Here is a 12811-nt window from a genome sequence, read left to right as displayed (position 1 = left end):
TTTTTTTTTTTTTTTATATTTCTTTATTTATTTCTGTTTCCCTCTAGTGAGATGTCACATCAAAAAGAGCCCCGACCAAGGAATGTTATTATGCTGAGAGAATGTCAGCCGGTTACAATAGGCTGCTTAATGAGGTAGTGTGGCAAACTTTCAGACCGGCCATAATATGAATTATTTGTCATTGACTCTGTGTGTGTGTGTGTGTGTGTGTGTGTGTGTGTGTGTGTGTGTGTCTTTGGAAGGGGCCAGTGTAAAGCAGGATGAAGGCAGGCCTTGATGGAGAGATGTGGCACTAGCCTGGGGGCTCGCTCCACTGTGAGGGTAGTTAGCTCGCTGCACACCGCCATCATTAGGGACTAGGGCACTTGTGCTGGGAAGGTGACACACAAGCCCACACACCAGACAGTGGCACACACACACACACACACACACACACACATAACACCTGTATATGTGCAGCACTTCTTCTCTCTCTCTGTGTGGGTGTCTGTGTGTGTCTGTGTGTGTTTGTTGGACTCACACCGGGTCTCAGGGTAGTTTTGCTTTATTGTGACTGAGGCGCCACATGACTGTTTAGCTGACGTGCAGATCTTAAAAACACACTTTACAAATGAAATGATGAATATTATGAACGACCGAGTAAAGAAGAGCAGCACAGTTCTAAACACCAGAGACCCGATGGCAGGGGCAGATCCAGGGCCGAGGTGAAGGGGGGGCACTGGCCACTTTGCTGAAACGTTATTGGGCCCTGAAGTGGCCCCTGTCCTGTTAGAAGTAATTTCATTTAAAAAATAAACCGATCAAATTCTAACAATAAATATGACCCTGGTTTACGGAAATCCTAGTTCCGCCACTGGCCACTGATGGTGCCTTTAAGAGCTTTCTGCATTATCAAACACTTTTTTCAGGCTCACACTTTGCAGGCTTATTGTTTAATGCCAAGTCTGCAATATTGATTGTGGGCGGGAGATTGGCTGAATCGGCCTCTCTCACAAACAGGGCTGAGCTGAGACCAGCTGGAGACACCGACGTGAACATATGACTTCAGAGTTCAGTTGATCTTCAGCAGCTAAACTTTGTTTCTCCGTTGTTTGGCTCAGTGACTTCAAGGTGATGATTAACATTTAAATAAGAGACCATGATCTCATTCCGGGTTTCAACTTATGAATATTTTGATCATTCATGTGTTTTTCATCCCTGTTGATTTGTTTGTTGCTTTGTTTGTTTGCAAGCCAGATTACACACAAACTACTAAACTTGGTGGACCAATGTGGTTAGGGTCAGGGAGGACCACATGACATTTTGTTATGGATCCAAATCAGGGGGAGGATCCAGGAATCATTTTTTGGGGGAGGGGTTTTAGACATTTTCGCTGATTTCCCAGATAATCATTCCTGGATCTAGAATTTTTAAAAAATCCGACCTATTTATGTCCCCGATATCTATAAGTGTGAGGAATTCCTTGTGTTGTCCAAATTTAAATGAAATAAAACCCACTGTTTACCTCAGCAGTCGTGCGAGCTCCGTCTCTCCTCTCAGGTCTCCGTGTCGTGGCCCAGCTGTTGCCTCCCCTCGTCCGTTTGGTTTCATCCATCAGACGCGCTCACGTTCATTTTGAAGGCGGAGCCGGGTTGATGACTCTGTTCTGGATGTTCTCTCTCTCTGAGGGAGCATCCCTGTCGCTCGTCCCTCCCGTCTGTGCACTTGATCGCTGCTTTCATTGTCCCTCGCATCAGAAGCCATTGTAGTGCAATACACACAATGTGGCCTCAATGGGTCCAAAAACCGCTCTGATTAAAGATGGCCTTGTTCCTGGCACGCCGTGGGATCGTCCTTTAGGGAACGCATTGTGGAACCAAATTCTACCCAAATGTTTTCCTTCTGTTGTCGTCCCTTATTATTTATTTGTCAGATAAAAGAGACACTTTCATGTCACCGGGAAGAGAAGAGCCTCCTGAAATACTACCCACCTTTCATGTGCATCGTTCTGTTCTTCAAGGTTAGAGGACAATTGTTACTGAATAAAGAGAGCGACGCTTCTTTTAAAATTAGTTTAGAGAAGAAGCGGATATTTACAAGTTACTCTGTATTATGTATTGAAATGAATGAGAACGGAGGTCGGGAGCAGTAACGAGCTGCTGACCTGTGAGAAGAAAGTTACAATTCTAAAAGGGAATCACTCTCCTGGCTGCTGCCTCACTGTTTTATCATCAAGTGAATTTGATTTGCAGAGCAACATATGGCAAAAATATAGGAACAGATAATCCCGCATCAAATTACCCGACAAAGAAAATTTGATTTGCAAAAAACATTTAAAGGCGAATCTCAATCTTTAAAATGTTCTCATGTTTATTTTCGTTGAACTGATGAAAGCTAAAACAAGAGGTTCTTATCAAAGTCCAGTGGCACTGGACATTCTTCATTTGGGTTAATGTAGAATTTGGCGAGAGCCTGAACTCTCTCTCTCTGTCAGATGTTTCCTGATAAGTTTCCCCCTGAAGCGCTTTTTAATATATTTCCAAAAGTGCTTTTTACCTGAACTCTGGATTCTGTTTTTTAACTTGAACTCTCCCACTTCTTCCTAACCCTCTTCCCCCACGCCGCTGAGTAACACATGTTGATGTGACCTCAGGATCCTTTACCTCTGTGGTTTCTTTCTCCTGCAACCCTGTGCAAAAAAAAAATATTCCATTTGCCTCCAGGTCATACTTCAGACACGTGACTCAAATCTTGAGCCGGTGAGATACGGCCCAAACGGGGCAGCGGCTCGCTTTGCCGACTCCTTAAACAATCACTGAAGTGCTTTCTGAGCTGATGGATTTGGTCGGCCGAGCAGATCTCGTGTTCGGGGGGGAAATGTGCCAAAGTGCACGAGGAGTGACGCCATCGGGGCGGAGCGGCATTGGAGTTGGTTTCAACAGATTGTTTTCAGCGCTCTACTTTTTTTTTAAGGCTTCAAAAGCTCCGTCCATCCGCTCTACTTTTAACTTTGTATCAAACCTAACTGGGGTGAAATGGTGAATTTCAAACTGGAGGAGGGAGTAAACCTGTAGATATGAAGCTGTGCGTGGCATTGAAGATGTTTATGTTCACTTCAGCTTTTCAATCTGCTGTGATCAGGACCACGGTTACACATCCCCTTTTTTATTTAACAACATCCAAAACAATATATTTTTGTGTTTTGTTGGTTGTAACCTAGGGGATTTGTATGCTCGCCTGCAGCTATGGCCTTCAACATTGTTCCTCCATAACACAGCGACATCAAAAACGTAATTTCTTTACCCGGGAACACAAAGACCTTCCTCCTTCTTGAAATGTAATAGAACCTCCACGGACGCTCCCGCTCTATACGTCGCCAGTCGGTTTATAGTTCAAGGGTATAGCCCACACAAATGCATTAAGTCTGCACACTGTACACATTCAAAGGGAACAAAAAAAAAAATGGGGCCCGCATTGGCTTGATCACAACTGAACCCATCCCCCTGGTTTCAGTTCTTCTTCACTCGGCTGCCATTGAAGGACGATCTGTACATTACGACCACGTTCAAATGCACCTTGATACTTTTTTTTCTTTTGCTTTCCTTGGTTGCTCGGCTATTTTGTAGATTTTAAAGCGGGATAACAAATCAATGCCGTTGTCCTCAGAGCACGGAGCCGATCCATAAAAATGCTGCATTCACTCGCGAGCGTGTCCACGCACCAAGAATGTTTTTTTCTTCTTCTTCTTTTTTTAAGCAGAGCTGTTGTGGATCCATTGAGAACATTACGGACACACACACACACACACACACACACACACAGTGACGCACAATGCCCCGCTGACCTCTTTATCTGAACTTCAGCTCGTCTCTGAGCGTCTCACGGATCCAGAACTCAACTCTGTCCTGCACGTAGACAGAAGCAGGTGATGGAGACTTTCCTCATGAGGATTATTACAGTTAAACATTATTGTTGTCTCAGGATGAGGGGTTCATCGGCCGGGGACATGGCCCAGTGTGAGGATTTGTCTTTTTAGGTGGTAGAAATCTGCACATGAAGAACTTTGTCCTCCAGTTTCCATCATGTCTCTCGTATTCTTCTCTACACAGTTTGTATTGTTTCGTATTTTCCATTTTATCTAAAAACAAATATGTAAATTTAGTCTTTCTTGGAACTTTACACAAATAAATTTGGAAGATTCATCCGAGTGAAAATACATTTAGAAGAGGTGAAACTATGATTGGGGAAGAATGTTCATGCGTCCTGTTCTGCAGCGTGAACAGAACTGAATCCTGGAAAACACAAAGTACAGTAAAGCTCCCAAACACAGTTGAGTTGCCTTACAGCAGGTTTAACACTTAATCGACTGAACACTGACTGTTTCTGTTCTCTTTTTAATTATCTCTGCCAACGAGGTTATGTTTTCATCGCTGATTGTCTGTGCCTTCGTTTGTCTGTCTGTCTGTCAGTCTGTCAAATAGCAGGATTACGCCAAAGAAACCCGACTGAACGGATTTTATTGAAACTCGATGGAGCGGTGGGGGGGTATAGGCCAAGGAAGAACTTTTGGAGCAGTTTCCAGTAAGGGGGCGGATTGCAGAAAGTTTTTTTAATTCATTTTTTTATTTCACATTGTGAGAAAGGACATTTTTGAGGAATTTCTGAAGAAATAAGTGCGAGATCGTGATGGAACAAACGAGTCGTACTTAGAGGACTGATTTCTGTGAAGTCAGGCCTTGGTGGAGGTCTCTGCTCCTCTGAGTGAAATTCTAGTTATTGAATAAAATCCAAACTGAGCAGAGATATTAATCACAAGTGGCCTCTCATGGTGCTCCTTGATACCTGGTGTGAGGATGTGTGTGTCTGATTACACACATTCTGATCAGTGTTAGTATCTGGACACACAAAAGGTCCGTTCTAAACAAGTAAAAACAATGTGACAAAACCACACTTCTAAAATGTGATACTATATACTCACAGGTTTACTCTTATTGTGATAAAATACTGCACTACTACGATACTACAGATAAATATCTTGACAATGTATATAATTTGATATTTATAGATGTTCTCTGTCTCTCTAAGCCCCTCACTCTGTTTGAGCTGATGAACGATTTGACTTGTAACTGTTGTAAATGCCGATCCGGTGAAAATAAATATAACAAATACACTCTGTAGAAAGTCAGTTAATCACAATTTGGTGATCATTAAAAACAACATCCGCCTACACAGCTGCTGTTTTGAGGTGATTACTCTATATTATTTCATCCTAATAGGACAATTTGAAAATAAAAACTAATATATTGTTTCAAAGGCAGATAACTCTAGATATTGTAATTGACCTCATTTTATTTAAGCATTGTGTTAGTCTGAGTTTCTCAAAGTGAACTAAAGGGTTGGGCAACTTTATTTTATACAAACAAAGTGTTTTGGAACTTACGAAGTGAGGATAAGTTTAGTCTCATATAACATAATATCTTCTTTTATGCTACTATTTACAAGGTTACCGTTATTTGCACTTAACGAAACCTTAAACTATATTTACTTTTTTTTAATTACAAAGATGCGAGCTCTCAAAAGGGCAACTTTAAGCTGTGATCACCGACGACTGCTTTTCTTTAAACCGATTCCTAGAAATCTAAACTACATCTGTTCATGAACCGTGCTCAAGTGGAGCCGCTGCACCTGCCAGCGGAATGAAGGGAAGACGCAGATGTGCACATACTAAGTTGCTTTTATTAATACAGAACTGCATGCTACAGAGACTGTACAGCATAAACATTTATTCATTACAAAAAAACATGGTTTTGGAACCATTTAAAATAACAGGAAAAAAACAAACAAACAAAAAGATAAGAGCATAAAATAGAACAGGAACATCACAGCCGTTAAGGAAACATTCAAACTATTTATCATTAGCATCTTAATAAACCAGAGAAGAAATTGACAGATTACAGTCGCGTCATGTCAACTACAATGGCACCGAGTGGATGATTCTCTTGTAGCTTTTTTTACAGCCTCTTGCAACATCAACATGCCTATTTTTTCTATCTACCTATATGTAGTAGTGTACTTAAAAGTGGCAGTTTGTGTATTTTTTTGTATTTAATAGTTTTTTTATGAACCTCCTAATATACATAATTTGGCCCTTGTGGGTTTATACAGTATGATGTCCGTCTTTTTAAGTTTAAATTTTAATATTTGACAGTTTGCTACCAAACACATTTGTTATAGCAACATTTATACTACATACATAGCAATCTATGTAACGTCACAGCAAAGAATGGAATCGAAATAAAAAAAAAAAAAACGACAACAAAACAAAAACGGGGAAAAAAAAAGGAAAACAAAAAGGAGAGAGAGATCCCTACAGCATGGTTGGAGGGGCAGAGAAAATTATCACAAAAATTTGGCACGGAAAAATCTGTACACGAATCTACAGTCGGAGAGATGTGACTGTGCAATAAAAAAGAAGGGCTTCGGACACGTTTCCATCTACTGAAGACATGGTACCCACCGTCTCCTGGTTCAAGTTTTCTATTCCTCTTTTTTGTAAAATGGCTTATAGACGCATTTCTTGAAATGAAGTTGTGCATACTTCTGTTCATGAGATCTACACAGTACACTGAGTGGAATCCAGGTTTTCATCAAGGAAAGAAATCAAAGAAATCAAAGAAACAAAAAAACTAAAGATTTTTGCCTTTTTAAAACCTCCTTGTAAAAATGGATCATTCATATATAAGTCGCTTACCTTAAGAAAAAATATTTGTACAATGTATTAAGAAAAAAAAAAAAAAAAAGTCCAAAAGAGACACGTACAAGATACAACAAGCAATCTCTAAAGCAATAAATACTACTGGTCCTAGCGTTGTGACATTTTTACTTTAATAACCCTCGACCCCCCCGCCCCACCCCCACTCAAGCCCACCCAACTTGCCTGACTCCGCCCCAAAGGTAAACAACAACAAAAACAAAAATAAAAAGACAACGCAGTGGAAGAATGCATATTTAACACAGTAATCCCGCCCCCCCCCATTATTCTGTACATTTAAACAAGAACAAGTAACATCACAATTAAAGTTGTTCCTCAGAGAGGTGTCGCCGCTAGCCTCATGCCCTCCTAGATTTTGAACAGATGTCAAATGATTGGTTCGCAAGCTCGTATTTAATACAAATAAAGAAGTAGAACCAACTCTTTCAAGAAAAGGGCTCATTGAACATCTACCTATCTTTTTATATCCGTCTTTTGAACATATCGAAGTGGAACTAGATCATTTTTTCTGTTTGCACTGTTTTAACGTTACAAAAAAAGACAAAACGAAAATCCATAAAAGTTTTGGCAGATTCACAAAGCCATCCTACAGCTCATTGTATCATTTCTTTATAATAATTAGATTTTTTTTGTTGATAACGACAGGTCAAATATTGACCAATGAACCTCGATAAAACCAAAACTAAAAATGTCAACGCCTTGTGGCACAGGAACAGAAAAAAAACTAAAAGAACCGACGGCAAAGTGAGATATAGCAGAGAGAGAGGGCCTCGAAAGGATTTGTCTGTTTGTGTGAGAGTGTGTGTGAGCGGAGCTAGAAAAGAGGAGAAGGAGAATAGGATAGACTATTCTATAGACTTGGTCACTAGCGACAGAGGCTGGGGGTTCGAGGAGGAGGAGAGGAGCGAGTGGGAATGACACAGCGATGCCGAGGGCCGGGCCATTGAGGACGCCACAGAGGAGCCCGGCTGCCGCGAGGACGAGACGTCGCCGTGCTCCAGGGCTCCGTTGTGGGAGGAGGCGCCGGGCCTTTTGCGAGATGCAGCAGAGTTTTCCAGCGGAACCAAAGATGGCGGTGGAGGCCCAGCCAGGAGGTGCGGGTGGTGGAGTGGCTGGTGGGCCGGTTTCATAGTCAGTGAGAGAGGTTGCATTTGTTCAGTCTGAGGTTTGGACTCTTTTGAGGAGGGGGAGGGGGCCACCGAGGAGGGGGAGGATGGGGGGGAGTCTAGTAAGCTTCCGTCCGTAGAGGGAGGACTGGCACAGCTGCCTTCACCTTGGATGTAGCGAATGCACTTTTTTTTTCTCCTGGGGGACAAGGCGAGAGACAGAGAAGCAGTTTTAGTGTCACATCTTCGAGCGGCTTCGTCCTCTTAGCACTGCCGCTGACCTAAATGCACCTTTTGACTTCCGAAATTGAGGAGATCCACTACATCACAGCGGTTCTCACTCGACAGGTTTAAATTCTGCAGGTGCATTTAAGTAGCTTGGTAAACCTCGTGCTGAGAGGAAAGGTTGTAGAAGGGACAGATTCCAAAAGACTAAACCATCAGACAGGAGGACAGACATGGAGGAAAGATCACGGGTGAAGCACCTGGAGAGGAAGCAGCGGGGAAATGAGAAGCACACACATAGAGGTGATGAAGATGATGAAGATGACGATGGGAGAATTAGATGTGGTGGTTGGTTGCTCTCTGGATGTAAAACTCAGCCTTTCTTACAGGCGGAGCTACAGCTGGGGGATCAGCCTGCTACTGGACCGGCCTCTGCCTCTATCTGGCTCTACTCTCTCGTCTCCTGAGGGGACAAAGTTTGGATACGAGGCGCAAAAGTCAACAAGACCCACACTGCGCTGCTTCTGCCCCACAGACACGAGTGAGTGTAGTGAGGGGTCAAGGCGTCATGTTTGCATTCCTGCCTTGGGGTCAAGACCCTCCCCCTGCCTGCCAGAGTCCCGGGGCCGGGGCCCGTTGCGCTCGGTGTAACCCAGTGTGCGCACACAGGAGGGGGGGGAGAGGGGGGGGGGAGTTGGGGAGTGCAGGGGGGGATTGTTGCATTTATCGGTGGTGACTCTTCAGCGAGGCCTGCGTTCAGATTTGGTTAAGGGGGAATCTCTGCCCACCTCGTCTTTACTCTGACCCTGGCAGTGACCCCTCTCTCTCAGCTCTCCATTCTATCACAAGGATGCCTGAAGGCCGCGGAGCATCGGTACTAAAGACTCACAGGGACAGGGAGTAGGTAAAAAAAAAAAAAAAGGGAGCTTTTTTTTTTAAATATCTAAAAGATTGAGGCTCTTGGAGTATGAGAGGCTGATCCAATGTTTTGAGTTAAGCTGTCAAATCAATCACTTCCCTGTAATTCTGATGGGGGGGGGGGGGGGGGGGGGGATTCTACATATAAACAAATGGAGAGAGCAGATTACGGAGGATGGAAAAAAAAAAAAAAAGAAGAGGGACAGCAACAAATCATATAGACAGGCTCATGAAATCATGATCGCATGCTGGGCTGAGAGACACGCATGCATTTCCAATAAGCTCCACAGAACAAGCACACAACACCAGACGGAATAGAAGACTAGAAAAGTCTAGGAGAGAGAGTGTATGGGGGGGGGGGGGGGGGGAACGCCTTTTAAAGTGTACGCTGCACCGATAGTGTGTCTTTGGGTGGTGCATCGACCGGGCATTAGGAGTTATCATTTTGCCTCGACGTGCACATCTCGCTCTCGATAACTGTCAGTCAAACCGCAACAAATGAGCTAATATCCATTTTTTAACAGACATATCGATTCATAGTATGTGGCTGTGTACGTTATTGATTTCTCCGTCTCGGGGGAAATTACGAGCAGATGCATCATTTAGGAAGCGGAGCCCAGAGAGAACTTTTAACCTCTCGGCTCCTGAAACAAAGGCTGAGTTATCGTCCTGTGCTGTCTCCTGATGTCACCATGTGGTTTTTTTTTTTTTTATTGTTTAAGGAAAAAACACATTATTTTTGATAACGTGTTTGGCAGGAAGGGCGATACAAGAGCAGAGTTGAAACAATGGGAGACTGTGTGGAGCTGGGTGAGTGTGATGTCCGACAGGTTTCAGTGAAGATAATATGTTCAGACTATTTGTAATCGGTTAAATTGTCGCAGTAAATTCAATTAATTTGAGATTATTACATTGATTTTGAATTGTCATCCTAAAATTATTTGACTAAACATTGATTTCCAGCCCGTCTGAAAAATAACGGTATAAAAACAATGCAAATGTGGCAGTGGCGATGTGTTGTGATGGTTGGCGCCAGAGTTGTGTGGGGGGGGGGGGGAGGAGAGGAGGAGGGTGTGGGTGCAAGCCAGACACAGAGAGAAGGGTATTACTGAGCAGAGACAAATACCTACCATGAAAATATTCCCAATTCAAAGACTGCTTGTGTCAGAACAGAAAGACAACAGGTAGGGACTAAGTAAGGGTTATTGAAGAGGAGTTTGGAGGAAGAAGAGGTGGAGAAAGAGGAGGAAGAGGGCACAGAAAAGAGTGTCACTGAGCAGGCCCTCAGAGAAAGCAGGGCTAAATTTGTAAGCATTACATTGTTATTCAACGGGCGCCAATTAGAACATACACGACAGTTAAGATGGGAGGGAATTATCCAGTGCCCAGAGAGAAAATGGATTTCAGCCATGACAAGTCCAGATTGAACGATTTTTTTTGGTTTTTCCAAATTGCATTAGGAAGCCGTGATCTTGCTGCGAGATCTTTCTTCCAGATAAATTTCGCTGATCTTATTTAGAAATCCATTTTCTGCCACTGGGCTTGAACCAAGTTGAATGAAGAAAAAGAACTGTGAGGGAATTTAAAGCAGGAAGCTCCTCGAAGTGAGGAGGGGAGGAGACAAGAGAAGTTTTTCCATTTTTGAGCGCACCGATGGAAAAATGTTTTTAGAGGGATATCTGAGCGAATCATCAAGGAGAAGAAGCTGCTCATTGTGGTTGTCCTCCTCCCATTGCTACTACAGCAGTTATACCTGCATGGTTTGCACCATAAACTCAGCTGGTCAAGCCCGAACAAGGCACGACACTTCTTTGGGGTATTTGCATCTGTTAGCCAAAGAGGTAGACACAAACACACACACAGAGACAAAAAAAGGAAAAAAGATAGAAACAAAAAGAAAAATGGACACGTCATTGCACGGACAACAACATATAGCCAGGGCTTAGGTTCAGGCTGGCAACACTGGGATGTCCTCCATATTGACCAAACCATCGGGCTCCAGATCCTTCAAGCCCCGACCTGCCAGTTCTCTCACCAATCTCAGTGAGGCTTTTTTTTTGTACTGTACATCCTGCAATGAAACCCCTGTAGCCCCCAGAAATGAGTCTTTATCAACACATACGCACAGACGCCATTCGTACAAACACTCTGTCATATCGTGTTAAAACACCTTTCTTCCCAAACAGGAGGTAAACAAATCAAATAGTGGGACCCTACAGATAGACCGGCAGGGCGTGGCTGGAGGGAGCTGAGAGGTCACGATAGCTTGGCGGGAGAGACTACGTGAGGGGAAGGGAAGAGAAGAGGAAGAAAAGGCAGCAGCACAGAGCGGAGGAGGAAGTCCCAGCGTACGGTTACCCAGCCTTCACCTGGCCCCGGCCAGTGCAAGCACACACCATACACACCTGCACGGGCCACACCAGTTATTCTGTTGATCAAGCCCAAAGCGCGCTCGACACTTCTTAGGAGCGCTCAGGTCTGATGCCGCAACAGGGAAGGGAAGCCAGCAGAGAGGAGGAATAGTACCCAAAATCCAAATAAATCAAAAAACAAGGAAATCAAAAAAGGAGGAGAGAAACGAGGAGAAAAAACAGAGTACAGTGAATCTATGAAGCTTTGGCAGTGGCTCATTGTGCAAGAAACCCCCTATAACCCCCTTAAAGCCATTCCCAAGTGTGCCTTTAAAGACAGGCCTGAACACTATTAGTACGTTTCAGAAATTAGTCAAAATCAAAATGCATGCAATGATAAAAATTATGGTATTAATATGAAAAGAAATGCTTTCAGTCGTGTGATCTGAATTCTGATTATTTAGATATAATAGGAGCAAATGCAGATTGGGTTAATTTGACGCTAGATGTTATCAGTGCATTATGATTTATAAAAAAATAGACAATGTCAAGGTGGTGGAGCTCTAAGGCAGCGGCAGCTTAAAGGCGGTGAGTTAGGCCGAGCCAGGGGAAGCATTACAAAAGAGGGGAACTACTCCTGAGACCTGGCTTCAAACAGCTGACTGTTCTCTATCAGTGGCAGAAAAAGCTGGCAGTCAACTCGCTCGCTCCAAACAATAATCACGTCGTCATTAGAGGCGGAGCAGCGTGACCGCGGTGCAGCGTTTGAGTCCAGGCCTGGAGTGAATAGAGAGGTTTTAAAAAGGAGGAGGAGGAGGCCTCACTCATGCTGGCCTGGAGGAAAGGCACTGGCGCGGCTACTGAGGCATAGATTAAGGAGGTTTACACTTCAGGTCATACTCCTCAATGATAATCTACCTTTAAATAATCCCTTCATCAAGTAGAATAAATTTACCAAAATACGGGAAAAATGCTCCAGACTAAAGCAGCAAGATGAGATGGAGGTAAATGAAATATAATATAAGCTTGAAGTCAAATAAACAATAGCATCAGTTTAAAGAAGGAAAGCAGCAAACAAAGCAAAAAAAAAAAAAAGAGCATATTTCAATGAATTTAACTTTAAAACCTGCCTAATATTGCACATTCATGGATGACTAAAAATATACATTAATTTTTAAAAAATAAAGAAGAAGAAACAAGTTAGTAATTTAAAATACTCAAAATGACATTAGCACCTGTAATCGGAGGGAGTGAAAGGCAAGGGTTTGGAAAATATTCTCTGTGTTCTGAAAAAAAAGAACAGACAGAGAGGCCTTCAAGAGGAGATCCGTCACCAAACCAGCGCAAAATACACAGGTCACAAGTCGGCTCACAATATGATCAGAAGAATGTGAATCATGGAATAAAAAAATAAAGAAATCATAGAATTAGCAAACCTCCTTAATTTTAAGATATAAGTG

At 43.0% G+C, this 12811-nt stretch overlaps 1 protein-coding gene across 1 annotated transcript in view; it reads right to left on the bottom strand.

The window, feature by feature from the left end:
- Positions 1 to 5695: 5695 nt before the first annotated feature.
- tcf7l2 (transcription factor 7 like 2) overlaps positions 5696 to 12811 on the bottom strand; it is a gene marked incomplete in the record, with an annotated part of 84010 nt that continues 76894 nt past the window's right edge. The window contains 3 exon segments of the mRNA XM_062413894.1: positions 5696 to 8056; positions 11406 to 11478; positions 12587 to 12637. Of these exon segments, the coding sequence (XP_062269878.1) occupies positions 7597 to 8056; positions 11406 to 11478; positions 12587 to 12637 (584 nt within the window).

Source organism: Platichthys flesus, chromosome 20 (genome assembly GCF_949316205.1).
Source record: "Platichthys flesus chromosome 20, fPlaFle2.1, whole genome shotgun sequence".
Classification (NCBI taxonomy): Eukaryota; Metazoa; Chordata; class Actinopteri; order Pleuronectiformes; family Pleuronectidae; genus Platichthys; species Platichthys flesus.
The sequence above is the reverse complement of the archived record's forward strand: the minus strand, read 5'-3'. Positions and strand labels throughout refer to the sequence as shown.